At 56.9% G+C, this 17,073-nt stretch overlaps 1 protein-coding gene across 2 annotated transcripts; it reads right to left on the bottom strand.

Moving 5' to 3' along the window:
• Positions 1 to 4,475: 4,475 nt before the first annotated feature.
• LOC309443900 (uncharacterized protein C15orf39 homolog) lies at positions 4,476 to 12,956 on the bottom strand. Of its 2 annotated transcripts, none has more exons than XM_082061239.1 (3): positions 12,841 to 12,956; positions 5,933 to 9,107; positions 4,476 to 5,840 (listed from the first exon to the last, which is right to left on the bottom strand). In XM_082061239.1, exons 2-3 carry the CDS (start codon positions 9,045 to 9,047, stop codon positions 5,824 to 5,826), a joined length of 3,132 nt encoding a protein of 1,043 aa, XP_081917365.1. In that variant the 5' UTR covers positions 9,048 to 9,107; positions 12,841 to 12,956; the 3' UTR covers positions 4,476 to 5,823. The 2 variants fall into 2 exon arrangements, with proteins under 2 accessions (XP_081917365.1, XP_081917364.1); XM_082061238.1 differs by having other exon boundaries at positions 4,476 to 5,658.
• Between the last annotated feature and the right edge of the window lie 4,117 nt (positions 12,957 to 17,073).

The following is a 17,073-nucleotide window of genomic DNA, read 5'->3' as shown; positions in this document are numbered from 1 at the left end:
ACATCACCCCCCAGCACCATCTGTCCTCCCCATCTCTGCAGCACAGCTAATTAGCTGAAGAGCACACAAGAGGTCACGAAGGTAATTTACTGAAGAACTTTGGAGAGGGGTAGTTGTGTCCCGTACCTGAGCTGGGTGATGCCCACATTCCTGACAGGGTAACGGGCACTGAGACACCGAGTCACCTGGATGGAGAGGAGACAACAGCTCACCCACTGTCCCTGCTTTGGTGCTTGTGACCCACCCTGCAGCAGAGCAGCCTGTGCCCTCTTCCCAAGCATCATCCCTTGGAAGGGCCACCAAGGCTTCCATACCTCACTGGTCAGGCTCTCCAAGGCTTCTGTCCTGCTCCTCCCGAGCTGGAGGGCAGTGAGGGAGAAGGACAGCTTCTCTGGGTCGAGGTTCTCCAGGCTGAAGCCTACAAGAGTTCAGGAGACAGTTAAGCCCATCCCTGTTCCTCCACCTCCCTGGTGAGAACTCAATGAGCAGAAGCCACAGAGCAGCTGAGGGAAGATGGGCACCTTGTGTGGTGGGAAGGGCTGGGCATGTCCTACCTCCCAGGAGAGAAGCAGGTCAAGGAGGAGAAGCCAGGGAGCTCAGCAGAAGCTCTGGACCACACAGGTCCAACTGCTGCTGATGTGGTCCCCAGCAGCCTCAGCAATGAAGGGCTTTGAATGGTTTGGGAGACAGGAGGTTCAGTGAAGCCTGAAGTCCAAGTTGGGCAGGTTTTGGCTTGGATAGATGTGCAGGGAGGACAATGACAGCAGCAGCAGCTTACCACCCGACTGGATGGAGCGGGGCTCCAGCTGCCAGCTGAAGGGTCTCCTTCCCCTGCTCGCCGCTGTGACCAGTGTCCGGATGAGGTGGGAGCTGGTGGGAGCAGGATTGTCCCCACGGAACAGAGCCTCCCCTCGCACCACCACAGAGCCATTCCTGGGACAGAGAGGAGCTGATGGGCCCCAGGCCAAGGGTGTTTGGTCTGCACAGCCAGACCTCCCTTTAGGAGCAGCTTTAAAGCCCCCTCAGCCCAGAGCAGCCACTCCCTTGCAGAGAGGTCTCAGGAGGCTTCATCTGCAGCCTCAAACACCTTCAACCAGGGACCCCTTGGGATGGTGCCCTGGAGGGAGCACAGCCCCCCAGCCCCCGCTGCTGTCTCTGGGGTGCTTTGCTGGACCAGCCCTTCCCTCAGAGCCAAACCCACCCCTCTCCATGTGTCACCCCAGGGCAGAGCCGCACACTCACAGGAACTCGAGAACGTTGGCCTGCAGGAAGGTCTCATAGGAGGACAGCACTTGGTTTAGCTGGAAGAAAGCAGCACCCGTTAATAGAGAAGCTTTTGCAAATTCCCCTGTGTGAGGAAGGCACGTACGGGGGTGTGCGATAAATAGAGGGGAGTCAGCTGGGTTTGCCCAGGGCAGGACACGCTGGTGGACGCCAGAGTCACAGAGATGGCCCAGCCGGGGCTCCCACCAGCCCAGAACCAGCACCAGGAGGGAACACGCGGCACCACGGGGTGCGACGGCCCTGCCAGAGGTGCGGGGAGCCCAGTCCCGCCTCAAACCCACCATCCCAACCCAAAGCATCTCCACCAGCCTGGGTGGGTGACACACCAAGCCAGGACCGATGCAATCCCCAAAGCACTTGCTGCAGCAGCTTCCCAGCTGCACCCAGAGGTATCAGAATCCCCAGCAGCAGCTCCTGCACTCACCAGCAGCCTCACTTCTTCCTCCAGCTGCCGGTATCTCCCCGAAGAGCTGTTGCTCAGGGCTGCAGTGTAAGTGACGCCCAACAGCCGGAACTGCAGCGGCAGCACATGCGGGAGCTGAGCAGGAGAGGGGAGCCCTGTGGGGTGGGATGTGAGGGGCTTCACCCCCGGTTTGCTCAGCAGCTGCTCAGCAGGGGTAAAGTTCTCTCCTGTGGCTGCAGGAAGATGCTCTCTGGCTGTGGACCAAGTATCAGGGCTCACTCCTGCGGGAGCATCTGGGGTCTGAGAGCTGGGTGGGGAGCTGGCAGCATGTGGAGCTCCAGGAGTCAGCACGTAGGATGGAGATGGCAAACCTGGGGTGCTGGTGTGGTGCTCAGCCTTGGACTGATGCTCAGGAGCAGGGTTCTGGGAGCTGGGAGGAGGCACAGAGCTTGGGCTGGCGTGGGAGGGCCCTGGAGGTCCTGCTGGAGGTCGCACCGGTGCTGTCCTGGGCTTGCTGTGCCCAACTGCTGCTGCCACCGCTGTGGCCCAGTGCCACCCCACAGTGGGTCCATCCCCAGGTGCCATGGGGAGGAAGGGATCTGGGTGCAGAGGTGGCCTCCGGGCAGATGACCCCAGGGAGGAGCCGTGTGTCACACCTGCAGCTCTGGGAGAGGGGGAGGCCAGCATCACAGCTCCATCCTCACGGGGGACTCGGGTTGCTCTGGGCTCTGTGGGGGCAGCAGGGGCTGTCCAGCTCACTCCAGCCCCAGTAGGACCTGCAGCACTGGAAGCCCTGGTCCGAGAAGGCAAAGCAGAGCCCTCAGTGGGTGTCAGCAGAGTCCCATGTGCAGGGGAGAAGGACAGGTCACTTCTCATCCTCAAGGTGACAGTAGGTCCTCCAGCCTCCTCTGTAGGTAGGAAGGGAGCCAGTTCTCGCGGGTGGTTGGCAGCACGAGCCGATGTGGCACTGGAAGGAGACACCCAGACAGGGGCCAGAAGTCCAGACCTGTTTTCAGGGACCTTGGCCAAACCGGTGTCCATGAACAGCTCAGCTTGGCCGTGCAGGGAGGTGCCAGCAGGCTGTGTGCCCCAGATCACCTCAGCTGTCACAGCAGAGGGGACCCATGCAGTGCCAGGCTGGGTTTCAGGCAGGCTGGGTGTCCTTTCTGATGGTGGGCCCAAGGGGACCCCTGGAAGGGACACCAGGGGAGAAGCAGCAGGATCCTCATTCCCAGGCAGGCCATGGCTTGTGCACACCTCCTGCTTCTGCCCACTGCAGCTCCTTGCTGTGGCCACCGCCAGCATCCCCAGGTTCTGTCCCTTGTCATTGGCACCAGAGGACACATCTGCTACCCCCAGGCAGCAGCCTGGGGTGCCTGCAGAGCCCACCAGCATCCCACCATCTTGGTGCACCTCTGGCTGGGTGAGCAGATCTCCACGTGTCACCACCACATCGTCACTTGTCCCTCTCCGTGAAACTGGCGAACCTGGCCAAGTGTGGATAGGGGCCAGGGAGCCATGGATGGGAGCAGCCAGAGCCCCCAGGCTGTATGGCAGCACAGTGGCAGACAGACAGACGGCCAGCACTAGGACAGCTTTGCACCGCAGCCCACTGGCAGCAGCAGCCACACGGGCAGCAGGACCCAGGGCCGCAGCTGCAGCCCCTTCTCTTTCACCATGGAGCATCATTTTTGGCTGACAGGCAGCAATGTTGGGGGGGTCCAGCGGTCTGAGCCCCCAGCTCTGCCTGGGAGAGGCCATGGGCAGAGCCCAGCTGTGGGGAGACACAGCAGAGCATCAGGTCCAGCTCCCCCCCACCCCAGTGACAGCTCTTCCCCAGAACACCCCATGGACAGGAGTTCCCTTCCCAAGCAGCTCCTTGGTCCCAGCAGCACCAAGCAGCTGCTCCAGCCCAGCAGAGCTTGCCCCAAGCCCCAGCATCACCTGGGAGGCTACTGGTCACCCCATTCCTCCCCAAAAACCTCCCCTCAGGCCACGCAGACCCCCCCCTCACCTGGCAGCACCCAAGGAGCAGAGAGCATGAAGCCCCCTGCCCATCCCGGGGCTTTTAACTGGTTTCCCAGGGGTGGGAGGAGGTGACTACATCCCAGCTGCTCCCAATTAACACACCAACTCATTAGCCCTCCCACAGGTGAGAGTCTGTCCCAGCTGATGGGTCCCAGCTTCCCCCTGCTCCTCATCCAGCTCATGGCCCTGAGAATTGGTTCCATGCCTGTTTCTCCAGGCAGGTTTTGCCCCATACGCCACAGATACCCCTCAAAATGCCCTGTTTGCGGGGAGGGGGTCATGGCGATGCTCTCCCCCAGCCAAGCTCCAGTAATTTGGGCTGAAAAATGTGGTTTGGGGTGTTTGGGTCCCAAGATGAGGCTGATTTTGTGCTTCTGGTGGGGGCTGACAAGTGGGAGGGTGTCTTGGGGACCCTGTTGCATCAGCCTGGGGACAGGTCCCCAGCTTTGGGACATCCCCATCCCCACAAAGGTGCCACTGTGCCCGCGCTGGCAAGCAGAGAACAGAGCACGGCATGTTTGAAAACAAGCCAAACCCTTTTAATCGGGCGAGGCACCTTGTGAAATCCGTATTCTTACAAAATATTAAATAATGCAAAGGAACTTTCTTCCCTGGAACCACATATATATATATATATATATGTATACAAAATGATGATAGCATTAACACTGCTTTCCAAATGGCTGTACAACACCAGGCACAGAACTGATGTGTATAACCCAGTGGAAACCAGAAAGGCACTTGCAGAAAACACGACACCTTTTGGCTAAGAAGAGTTTATGGTACAGTTTGGGTATTTTTTTTCCTTTTTTTTCCCTCCATTTTCTTAATTTAAAATAAATATTTCCTGTAGTGAAATAAAAAACAAATAATAATAATCCTCATTTTGCTCCTCCATGCCCTGCATCAGTTGGAAAAACACCTGAGTGTTGAGTTTGTAAGGCCGCTGCTGTGCATCGCCGCTGCAGACCCGGCGAGTCCGTCTGTCCGTCCCTGGCTGCCGGGATCCCGCCCGGGACGCCCATCGAGCTCTCGGTGCTGCGGGATGGAAGAATTTCTCCTTCCGAGCTCTCGCAGCATTGCTCCCGCTCCTGCCCCTCTGGTCACACCAGGGTCGCTCCATCTCCACCAAGGTCATCCCCAGATGTGCATCATCTCCCATGTCCTCTGATCTGGGTTGTAAAGTGGTTTGGTTTTCTTGAACAGTCTTTAAATCTTTCGTGCAGCCCTTGTCAGCTGAGATCGGGACTAAAAGGCTCAGCCTGAACAGCATCGCTGCTGCTGCCTCGGGCCAGCACGGTAAACAGGTGAAGCCATGAGTTTAAATAAAAAGACAAATATAAATTACTATTAAAAAAAAAAAAAAACCAACAAACAACAAACCTGAAGGCAGCAGCTCCTTATAAAGGTAAATGCAAAACATTTTAAAAATGTCTTCATTTAAAACAACAACAAAAAATCAGTCCTGCAACTACAGAAGTTGCGATTCCCTTGACCCGTCACGTTGTGTGAAGTCTGCGTGTAAAGATGAAACGCCAGGAGGAAGGTGGGTTTATTGGGCACGATGTATGTAAAGCAGGGAAGGCAAGAGGAGGGGACGTGGCCAGCCAGCCCCGTGGCAGCCAGCCTGTCCCCAGGGCTGGGGATGGGGCTGTGGTCATGGCCACGCTCCTTCTCTGGTGGCTACAAATGCTCCAGCCCTCCAGCTCCACCTGCCCCATCCTGGCGCCGTGTCCCTGCCAGGAGGGCACCTGCTAGGACGAGGGGGACCGTCCCTTTTCCATCCTCGCAGGCAGGTGGCTCAGCTGTTGCCCATGGCATGTTCTTTAGTGGCTCCTTTCCTTCGTGCTCCCCATGGCTGTCACTGTGCCATCAGCTCCCCGCGCCTCACGCCGGAGGAGTCACCTACTTGGAGGGACGCTGGTCGGCCTGCGAGCTCCAACCTGTAAGAAATAAGGTTGCTGGCAACAGCCTCGAGCAGCAGCAAAAGGGCATTGGACAGGGTGGGGTGGTGGGACTGTCACCAGTGGGATGGGACACCTGGGGAGAAAAGCTGAATATTCTGCGCTGCAGGTAGGACAAGGATGCTGAGGGACCATACGATGCTCCTACCCAACAGCAGCATCTGGGAGGCAGATACAGCTGGAGCTTCCCCGGGAGAGTCCCAGGGACCCACATGTGGCACCAGCCCTCCATGGGAGATGCCGGGCTACCTACCAAGCTGCTGCCGGATGGAATCGTGCCAGTGGAGGTTCAGCAGGTCCGGGTAGATATCGGGGAGCTGCTTGAGAGCCAGAAGCTTCAGCATGCGTGAGGTGCAGCTCTTCAGCTCCAGGTCCCGCAGGTGCCTCTCCTCTGAGAGCGTGGTGGGACGCAGCTCCACCTTGTGCTCCTGCAGTACTTGGTCAACGGAGGCGCCGGGGAGCTTGGGGAAGAGCTTCTCCTTCACCACGTGGATGGGGATGAAGATAGCCCCTGCCCGGACCACGTGGGGGAAAGGACACTTGCAAGAGAACATGAAGGTCTTCAGCTGAGACAGCAGGTTGGCGAGGAGGGCGGGCACGTCTTGGAAAGCCAGCCAGATCTCCTTGCCTTTGGTGCGCTTCTGAGCTTCGGGGACCTTGGAGCCGTTCTTGGGCTTGGGGGGGGATTTGGGCGTCTGTCCCAGCTCTTCGGCCGGCTCTGCCCTCTGCAGCCACTCGCGCAGGAGCTGCGGGGAGGAGCGGGACACGGAGCAGGAGATGGTGTGGCAGAGGGAGGCGTGCAGGGAGGCGAAGTCCTGCCCGGCCGGGGGCTGCGGGGGCTGCGGGGGCTGGCGCTGCCCGCCCGCCCAGGCGCTCTCCTCGCCTGCTGCTCGGGGGGCTGCGGGCAGCGGGGGCTGCGGCTCTGGGTGAGCCCCCCGCGGAGCTGAGGTGCTGGGCTGCAGGGCTGGGGGGCTGCTGGCTGGCGGGGAGGCAGGGGGGCTGCTGGAGGGGGCTGGTGGTGGCGGGCTGGGCTGGGGGGTGTGGGGGCTGCCGGGTGGACGGGGGGACCCGGTGCTGGGTGGGAGGGAGCGCAGGATCTTGTATTTTTTGAACATGAAGGCGGCTGAGCTCTGGAAGGTGCTCTTGTAGCCAGAACTCACCTCCAGCAGCAAGGGCGGCGCCGGGGGCTTGGCCTCCTCGCCCTCCCTCACTTTCCCCCCCAAACCCTCTTTCTCCCGCTCTGCATCCTCCCTGTCCGTCTGTCCAGCAGGTCCCTGGGTCTCCCCGGCTCTGACCAGCCTCTTCTTCAGGCTGAGGTCCAGCACGATGTCCCCGGGGACCAGGTCCCTGCTCCCCGCCCCACCAGGGCTGCCCCCCCGAGATCCCGAGTCTTGGGGCACAAGCTTTGACTTTTCGGGGACCCTTCCACAACAGCTTTCCCCTTGGCTCTGGACCACGCCACTGCCCGTCTTCATCGTCCGGCCAGCTGTCGTGCCCGTGGGCAGCAGGCTGGATGCTGCCGAGACATCTCTGATGGCAGCGGGCTCCCGGCTGCCCCCCATGTTTTGGGGTGGGGTGTCCCGCTGCAGATGCTCCCTGGAGAAGGGGACCTGGGTTGAGCCATCGGTCCCCTCCAGGTAGTCTCGATACGGTGCCAGGCTGAAGACGTTGTTGATCACAGGCATGGGCGGGGAGGGAGGAGGGACTTTGCTGTCCCTCGGGTCCTTCAGCCCCTCTGGAGGCGGGGTGGATGGAGCAGTGGGGACGGGCTCCTTGGCTGCATCCTTCACCTTGTCAGCATCTCCCTTCCCTACAATGATGGGAGCCGGTGGTCCCCTGTGGGGAGGTTCCTGGGGGGTCGGGCTGGCTCTCCTCTTCCCCAGGTAAGGGGGCTCCTGCTCCGCACGGCTGGGTTTCATCCAGCCCCCTTCTCCTTTGGACAATGTCTCCGTGAGCCCACCAGAGCCCCCAGACACTTTCTCGGAGCCACAGACGGGTTGGAAAGCGCTGTTCTGCCTCACTGTCACTTGCCGCTGGGGACTTTCTGCCCGGTGCCGCTCGCAGCCCGGCTCGGTGCTGGCAAAGGAGGTACCAAATGCAGCTGCATCGCTGGGGCTGAAGGCAAAGCCGGGGCTGGGCAAGTAGCCGGCTCTCCGTGGCAGGTCAGCGTCCCTCGGCAGTGCTGCCGACTTGGCGGGCGGTGATGCCACCCCACCGGCTGTCCTGGGCACGTAGGTGTCCAAGGGGCTGGGAAAGTAGCTCCTGGGGGCTTGAGGCTTCAGGTAGGAGCCAGGAAAGGGCTCCCCACTTCCCGCAGAGCCAAAGGCTTTGTAGGCATCGGGCAGGGTGCTGGGCTGTGCCTCCACGGCGTGGGGCGGCGGAGGGTAGAGGAGGGCGGCCTTGTGGAGGGGCAGTGGGTAGTGGGTGTGTGGGTAGCATGCTGGTGGCCTCTCCCGCGGTGCTGGGCTGGCAGCGGGTGGCTGGAGCTTGGGCCAGGTGTCCAGGCTGAGGCTGGGGACCTCGGGCACCTTCCCCTGGCTGTGGGTAGCGGGGCAGCTGGCTTCCAAGAACGGGGTGTCGGGGGAACCCCTGTATTTCTCAAAGGCGGTGTAATAGGGGGAAAAGGTGACAGGGGAGCCCACCTTCTCCTTGGCGGGCAGCGCCAGGCTGGGGTGCAGCGGCAGGAGGCTGGGGTCGGAGTGGGGACCCCTCCTGTGCAGCCCGCTGCCACCGCGGGACTCGCCAGGGAGGAGCGGGTGGCTGGCGGTGGGCAGAGCCCAGTCGGCATCCCCCCGTCTCTGCTGCAGGCTCCCGGCGCGGGGTCCCAGCGGCAGGGCCATCCTGGGGTCCACAAAGCACGCCGGGGCTCTGTACACGGGCTTGGGGACAGCCAGAGGGGCCACCTTGTTCACGGCCACCGGCTTCTTCACCGGGAAGGGGTGTCCCGGCGCGGGCGGCGGGCTGCCCCACTTCTCCCTCGCCATCAGCAGCTCCCGCATCAGGCCGTCCTTGCCCTTCTCGGCGCCCGGGGGCTGCAGCCCGGCCCCCAGGCTGTCGGGGCGGTAGAGCAGGCAGGTGAGCAGCGGCCCCTCGGCCGGCACGGGCTGGCTGCCGGCACCGCTGCCATAGGGCAGGTAAGCGGCTGCCGGGCTCCAGCGGGCCAGGGGCTGCTCGGGGCCATCAGGGCTCTGCAGCGGGCAGGCGAAGTAGGAGCCCTTGTAGTTGAAATGGTTTTCGGAGCTGGGGTTGGGCAAAGGGTTGGATTTGCAGAGGCCATTGGGGAAGCTGACAGCGGGCTCCGTCTCCAGCCGAGGTAGCTTGTGGAAAATCACGGGATCCAGGGACTCCAAGTGCCGTTTTGAGGCCATTTATATGTTGCTGCCAGCGTCCAGACCAGGGCATGCAACAGGAGAGGTGAGCTGGCCCTCCTGAACAGGAGAGAGAGAGAAAATAAATCATGATCCAAGCAAGTCCCCATGGCAAACGCTCAGCCCGTGGTGGAATGGCACGGGGTGACACAATACTCTGGGAGCTCCCCCCAAAAGTCAGTTGTTGGCTGGAGAAAGCATGTTGATTTTCACATGCAGCTTTTCCTTAATTATTTGCAGCGGGGGGGACCCTCTCCCTTACAGTTTCTTCTGATTTTGGGTGCTGGCCCACAGTGTCAGGCGGTACATGCCAGCAGGTGGAGCTGGCAGACTGTCCCGGCATCACCCGCCCTTCCCGGGCATCACCCGCATTGCAAGTATGTCCCCAGTATCACCCAGCATCGCCCCAGTGCTGCCCAGCATCTCCTGAGCATCCCACTGAGACACCTGAGCATCGCTTGAGCCCCAAGAGCATCACCGGACCTTCGCCCAGCATCCCCCTGCATCACCTCAGCATTGTGAACATCAAGCATGCCCCAAGACCAGCCTGAGCATTGCTGGACCACAGCTCAGCATCCACCCAGCATGGCTAAACATCACCCAGCGTCTCCCAAACATGGCCCAGCATCCCCAAAACCCCCAGATGGACATACTGTGGTGGGATCCCATGTCTGTTCTTCACCCACCATGGTTTAGTTTTGTTGTTGTTTTTTGTCTTTTTGTGGCAAGAGGTAGCAGAGAAGCAAAGAAGGAAATGGAGGAAGAGAGGGTGGAGATAAGATAAAAGCCTTGTCCACAGAAGGGGAAATGAAGTAGATAACTGGGGAGACTTGTGAGGGGAGATAAGAGTGCGGTGGCTCTGCTCTGCAGCACGGTTGGAACCCAGCACCAAGCTGCACACAGGGACCAGGGGACAGCCACACCTCAAAACCAGTGTTTTGCCCCAAAACAGCAGCTCTGGCATGACCGAGTGGGCTGCACCCCTCTGCCATTCCTTTGGGTTGTTTGTTTGTTTTGTTTTTTGTCCCCAAACTTCAACAATATCTCACTTTCCGGGCGGGATGCTGCTTCCCTGGACTCCTCCGCACATCGAAGGCTGCCGAGTGAAAATCTCTTTGGAGGGTCAATGCCTCCCTGTGGTTGAGGAGGCAGCTCATCTCCCCGCCTGCACCCCCAGCAGCAGCTCCCCGAATAAAGGGGTCACAGGGTAAGCGCATCATTTCCAACAGCTTTATCCTCAGGAGCCTCAGGGTCATTTCCAAGACATCCAGTACCAGTTAAATTTGCCATCACTAAGATCCAGACAAAATGCTGTCCTCAAATTAAAAAGGTTGGTCCTTCCTCACCCCATCACCACAGGCTGGGCGAGATATTTGGGTGGCCCTGAGAAGCCGGCTGCGCTTTGCCATGTGGCCCCCCAAAAAACAAGCCACGGCCTTTCCTTACACCCTGACGGGGAGGATGTGAAGCAGGAACAGGCTCAGCCAGGTGGGCGGGGGGTCCCAGCCGGGTTGTTTTCCTTCCCAGCCTAACGCTCTCCCCACCCACCAGCGATGTTTGAATCTGTCTCCCTGGGAGATGCTGCGTGGGATCCCGTCCATGCAGTGACGATGCTCAGGGTGGACAAGCTGGGACAGAACTCAGGATCTTGTGACTTCCAACATTTCCTCACTGGTTTTTCCTCTTTCCAACTTCCAGCCTCGCAGGAGGGATGCAGGACAGAGCAAGCCGTGGATTCTCCGCTGTCTGATAGGGGTTGAGCTCATTAACCTCATTAGAATGAGGGCGCTAATGGGCTCCCTCTTGCCATGAAATCCACTGGGGCTTGGTCCCGGCGGGTGCCATCGCTACACCTGTGCCATGCGAGACCCGAGAAAACAGCTCTGCTGTCGCTGTCGCCACCAGCCCTTCCCCTCCGGGACTATCCCCTTGCAGCCAGTGTGGCGCTGCCCTCCGTCCTTCCCCTAGCCTGGGGGAGCTGCCGGGGGGCACCCCGGCATTGGGGCTGGGGGGATGCCTGGGCGAACATTATGATACCAAAACCCCATTGCTGGGGAAAACAGCGGGTGGATTAAACACAACCAATTTACTCCTCTTTTTTCCCCCCATCCCTCTTCTTCTCAGGGATTTTTCCCAGGAGGGAAAAAAAAAGTAAATCCAAATGAGCAGGAGCACGTGCTGCTCTGCTGCGTGACGGCGAAACCTCCCCTGATAAGAGCTCGTGGGCCACAGTTGGCTTTATCTGCCACGTTTTGGAGCTCTGCCGGGGCTCCTTGACACGCCGAGGCTGCCGGGGATGGCTCAGCCGCCTGTTTGCTCTGACAGCCCCGAACAAGCGCTGCCGGGTGCGTTATCATCGGGGCAGCCAGGCTCGGCACTCGTTTCCTCCCCAGGATGCGATGCCGGACCGCGGCAGCGAGAAGCAGGAGCCTCTCATGGCAGCCTCCCGCCTCCTCCATCGCCACGTGATGCGAAGAAACAGCCACCAACTCCAAGCTGGCCCACAGGAATCTAGAAATAAACCCTCAAATCTCCTAAGCCTGCTGGCATTGGGCATCCCCAGCCATCCTGCACCCCCCCGAGACACCCCGCTGGGGTCCTGCAGTGGAGGGTCACTAATGGAGGCAACTTTCCCCCTGTCACCCCAAAGCAAATGGTCGGTTTTGCCTGGTAAGAAGGAGGTTTCCCGTCCGGCTGCAATACCGGTTTCACTATGGTGGGGACCCTGGGTCCCTGCCGAGGTCACCTTTCCCATCTCTCTGGTGGGCTTGGATGCAATCACCAGCAAGGCCCCCCCCGCTGAGGTCACTTGGGGGAGCAAACAAGAGTCCCAGCTCCCTCCTCTCACACCTTATCCCTCTTCAAAAAAGTTGGCAGCTCCTGAGCTTTTCCCAGGTAGGCAGAAGCCCAGCCGGAGCCTTCACTCGGACCAAGCCATCCACTTTTTAAGACAGTATCCTCACCTAACACATGCAGCAAGCCATTGCTTTTATTGCAAATTAGGTTGTTATTCCTGAAAAAGCCCCAGCAATATTAACTTTTATTAAAAAAAATACCTAATTAAGCAGGCAGCAGCCACCAGAAGGGCAGCGCAACTCCCTCCAGACCAACACCTGAATATTTAGGGGATTAGAACCCACCCGACACACAGCTACAAACGCACCGATCTGATTCTGCCCCACCGGTGCCACGTCCCTGGTTGGCCACGCTCAGGCGTGGACACCCCGTGCTCGCAGATCCTGGACATCGCAGCATCGCCGGCTCCTGCCTGGCCATGAGGCGCGGACCCAGCCAGGGCTGGACGGCCACCGTCCGTCTGTCTGTCCCTCCGCGCACCCAGAGCCACGGCACTGGAGTGGGGGATGCTGCCTGACCACAACATCACCCTCGGCGGGTTCCTGCTCCGGCGGGGAGGCCGGACGCGCGTTCGGCCCCTCGCACACGTTGTGCATCAGCCGCACGAACCAAAGTGTCCATAAATGGGTAAAAACCCTGGAACTGGCGCCTCAAGCCCATTATTCCCCGCATCGCCCAACGAGAAGCAGATGAGCTGCAGGAAGACGTTAACACAGAGCACAGGAAAGTGGGGACCCCCCCGACACCCCCTCAGCACTGCGTACCCCCGGCCGGGAGCTTCACCCTCCGAGGGGAGCCCAAAGCAAGTGGGGGACGGGGCGAGGCACCGGGACGGGGATCCCCACGACACCTTCCCGTACCCCTCGGCTCCGGCACGGCCCCGCTGTACCCCAAAAACCCACCGAGCAGCGCGGATCGGAGCCGGCGCCCCACTCACCTCCGGCAGCGGCGACGGCGCGGTGCGTCCCCCGGAGCATCGCTACGGGGCCGGGCGGGGGGCTCGGCGGCGGGGGGGGCCCCTCTGGCGCTGCCCCGCTCGGCCGGCAGCCCGCATTGTGAGGAGGAAGTGGGGGGAAGAGGAGGAGGAGGAGGAGGAGGAGGGAGAGGGCTGGGTGTGCGTGTGGGCCGGCCGAAGGAGGGAGGGGATGGGACAGGATGGGACAGCCCAGCCCCGGCCGCCACATGTGCGCTGAGCTGTTCAGGGCTCTGCCGCCCCCTGCCCGGCGCACCCCGAGCGGGGACCCGTGGGAAAGGGTAATTCTCTCCCGGTAAGGGGAGCCCCTGCAGCGGGGAACCCCTGTTGTGGAAGGGTCCCCATTGCAGCAAGCCTCCCTTAGGGAGAAGCAGCTGTATGGGGAGGCTACACTGGGGGGGAAGCCCCATTAAGGTGTACCCCCATTGCAGGCAGCCCTCAGTAGAAAGGAGCCCCCATTAAGGTGTGCCCCCATTGCAGGCAGCCCCCAGTAGAAAGGAGCCCCCATTAAGGGAAGCCCCCATTGCAAGCAGACCCTGCATTGCGGGGAACCCCTGTTAAAAAGGAGCCCCCATTACAGGGAGGCCTTACCCCTTGCAGAGGAGCCCCGGCACAGCGAGGCTCCCCCAAGCCTGAGCCAGGATGGTGGGTGCAGGTGTGGATGCAGCTGTAGGGTCCAGGTCTGGCCGAACACGAGTCCATCCATCCATGCACAAAGTGCTTTTCCATCCCACATGCAGGGACAGAGGGAGGCTGAGGGATCCACTCACACAGCCTGGGGGGGCTTGGGGTGGTTTCCAACCCTCTGTTCACTGTTACCTTCCACCCCAAAGAAAAGACTCTTCTGGATTTAACCACCTGGTGCACGGGATCCCCCACACAGCACAAAGGGTCGAGCCCAAAGTCTGCTTGCCAGCGTTAATATTCAGCGTCGATCCAAGGAGTCGTGTCTGAACAGGTCCACACAAACATTCCCCAACTAATAATTAACCCTTGTAAAAGGCCTGCAAATACGATTAACCCAGTGACACAGAAGCTGTGAGATTAAGTGAGTTGCCCAAGGCCACAGAGTGAAGTGGTGGCAGAAGCTCAGCTCCCACTGAGAGAGAGAACTCAAACTTTCCAAGCAAGAAATAAAGATTTTCACTTTTCAAATCGCCTTTTCTTCTAATACAATCCAAGTTGCTCCTTCTGCAGCATGGAGGTGCCTCAAAACGCCATCGTCTGAGCAGGGCTTTGTTGGAAACCAAACCCTCCAAGCATGGCAGGTGGCAAGAGAAAGTGGAGGAAAAGGGTTCCCTTGAAGGATTCCCAAGAGAATGAGCTTTACATATGCTAAATGTAAAGGCAATGCAATTATTATTGATGGGGAGTGGGCTATATGGGTTGTTTCAGGAAGAGATCTAGCCCAGCCACAGCTCAACAAGAAATATGAAGCTGCTCAGAGTGTTTTTGGCCCCGATTCATGACAGGATTGTGCCTTATTACAAATACAGGTGATTAAAGACCTTATTGAACAAGGCCCAAGAAGCCAGTGTTTGAATTCTCCTCTTCTTGGCCTCACAACCATCGTTTTTCCCTTATGGGTTCGTTTAATTTATGGCAGTTTTGTGGCAGCAGCAGTTGATTCTTGCAAAGAAAACAAGTAGCTGGGAGGAGCCGGCTCTGAATTTCCAGTCCCTTGACCCTGATGTTTACACAATTGCTTTGTCTCAAGTTCATCGATCATGTGCTGCTGTATTATTTTCTTTGGTCAATTATAATGCAATTATAGAATAATGATTATATATGTAAATTTTAGATGTTCTTTATTAGTATGTAATATATAATAGTTATTATGTATTAAAATGAGCAAATGGGCGGATAGTAAAGCTTATTATTTGGAGTTATGGTCATGAAAAGAAATCAGTGTTAATTTTTATCTGGCTGAACAGAATGGTGGTTCACTTGAGGTGGCAGATAATCCTTTTAAGCTTGAGGTGTTTAACACACTTGCTTAACTTTACACCAGAAACATCCTTCCTCGTCTGTATTTGGACACATCTCTGCTGCCAGTCGTTCAGCTGGACTCCTAAAACCAAACCTCACTAAAAACTTCTCCCTGGTTTTTGGTCTGATGGGGCTTTGTTTTTTTAACCTGTAATTTCTGCAATATCCTTTTCCTCTTGAACAGGCTTTTGAAACGCTGTGACATGTGGTGTGAGTTTTCCACGGCAGCCTCCTCTCAATTCTAGAGGATGTTTTTGTTTTATGATGACTTATTCTAAAACACATTTTTTCCCATACAATCTCCCTCTTGAAATAACTCAGGGTCTTGCATTTCCCCCGAGCAGAGAGAGGGGTTTCTACCTGTCCTCTGAGCAAACACCTGCTCTGTTTTCTTCTTTCCGCTGTGAATTTCCTTCTCTCTCGACTTCCTGTGTGATTCATTTCTTCATTAGCAGCCGAAATGGGCTGAGCAGCGACAAACCTGCCCCTTGCTGAGGCAACAGACCTGCTGGCACCATGAGCACAGGAGACACCTGCATCAAAACAAACCACTATTTTTTATTTTATTTTAGTTTAGTTTAGTTTAGTTTAGTTTCGTTTGTTTTGTTTTGCTTTGTTTTCTTTCATTTTGTTTTATTTTATTTTACTTCATTCTATTCCACTCCACTCCACTCCACTCCACTCCACTCCACTCCACTCCACTCCACTCCACTCCACTCCACTCCACTCCACTCCACTCCACTCCACTCCATTCCATTCCATTCCATTCCATTCCATTCTATTCTATTCTATTCTATTCTATTCTATTCTATTCTATTCTATTCTATTCTATTCTATTCTATTCTATTCTATTCTTTCTATTCCACTCCACTCCACTCCACTCCACTCCGCCACTCCACTCCATTCCATTCCATTCCATTCCATTCCATTCCATTCCATTCCATTCCATTCCATTCCATTCCATTCTATTCTGTTCTATTCTGTTCTATTCCGTTCCATTCCGTTCCATTCCGTTCCATTCCGTTCCATTCCATTCCATTCCACTCCATGTTTAAATCTTCCTCCATACCAGGGTGGGTTCAAGTCCCCCCCTTGCTGCAGCATGTTTATAAGTGTAAAGTGTGTGGCCTGATCAATGTAGAGTGCACATAAAGGGGGGTTCAAGTCTCTTTTGAGAATGGGAAAATATCCTTTAGACATAAACCGTTGACCAAGTCTGAGACTAGGACTGGATCCAGCCGCACCTAAATTCCTCTCTGAAGGAGTTTAGAAAGCAAGGGGGTCCTTTCTGAACCTTGTGACTCAACGGGAGGGTCTCCCTGAATTTTTTAGTGATGGGAAATAAAACTCAGCATAGAAAAGGGGAGGCCCGGGGCCGAGGTATTGAAAAATTGGGAATTCTAGCTACAGTTGGGAGTAATTTAACTAAGGTGCTTGCAGAGCTGGTCTCTGCTCCCTGTGTCACCTCACGATTCCCTCCCCAACTGTCTTTGTTGTCCTTACTGCTTTTGCTGGGCTTTACCCTGGCATTACTAAAGTTTTTAGTTGGTCTGTCATTTAAAAGAATGTGGAACTAACCCTACAGACAGGGGGAAACTGCCTGGTGATTCTAATTGAGATTATAATAATCAAACAAATGGACGTAGTTGCCAAACAGTGGTTAAAAATCTCATAAAAGCTTTCGAGCTTTTGAGGAGATAAGAGTAAACTGAACTGAAGTGCAGGAACGTAGACAGAAGCCAGAGGAGCACCGACTGGGGAAGATTTTTGGAAGGCTTTGTAATGAACTGGTAGCAAGTGTGTTTGTGGATCTATGGAAGTATTTCAGAGAGCATGTGCCAGGCTGGCAGGAAGAATTTGCAAAAATTCTGAGTGTGGTCACGTTCGTGTATGATGGTCGGGAAGAGAAGCAGAAAGCTGAAGGAGATTGATTTGTTAGCAGCAGCTTTAGCTAGGAATTTGCAAGTGAAAGATAAATATTGGAAAACAAACAAACAAACAAAACAACAACAAAAAGCAGAAGATTTAGACCAAAGTTGGTGATAAAAGTGAGAGAATGAGAGAAAATGGAATGCTATTATTGTGGAAATCTGGGATATTTACCCCGAGGATGGCAACTGTTAGAAATGACTAAAGGAAGAAAACTCAATACATTTTGGAAAATCAGAGGGGCTGAAAATATTTTTGGTGTTTCTTTTTTTGGGGGGG

The sequence above is a fragment of the Streptopelia decaocto genome, assembly GCF_964273445.1.
Source record: "Streptopelia decaocto genome assembly, chromosome: 9".
NCBI lineage: Eukaryota > Metazoa > Chordata > Aves > Columbiformes > Columbidae > Streptopelia > Streptopelia decaocto.
This window is presented reverse-complemented; position numbering and strand designations above follow the sequence as displayed.

What these genes read in the sequence shown, in the direction of transcription:
- LOC309443900 (XM_082061238.1), bottom strand. Translation starts at nt 9,047, where the DNA reads ATGGCCTCAAAACGGCACTTGGAGTCCCTGGATCCCGTGATTTTCCAC. An exon ending in TTCCATCCGGCAGCAGCTTG is followed by an intron (nt 5,659 to 5,932) that starts GTAGGTAGCCCG and finishes TATTTCTTACAG; the next exon opens with GTTGGAGCTCGCAGGCCGAC.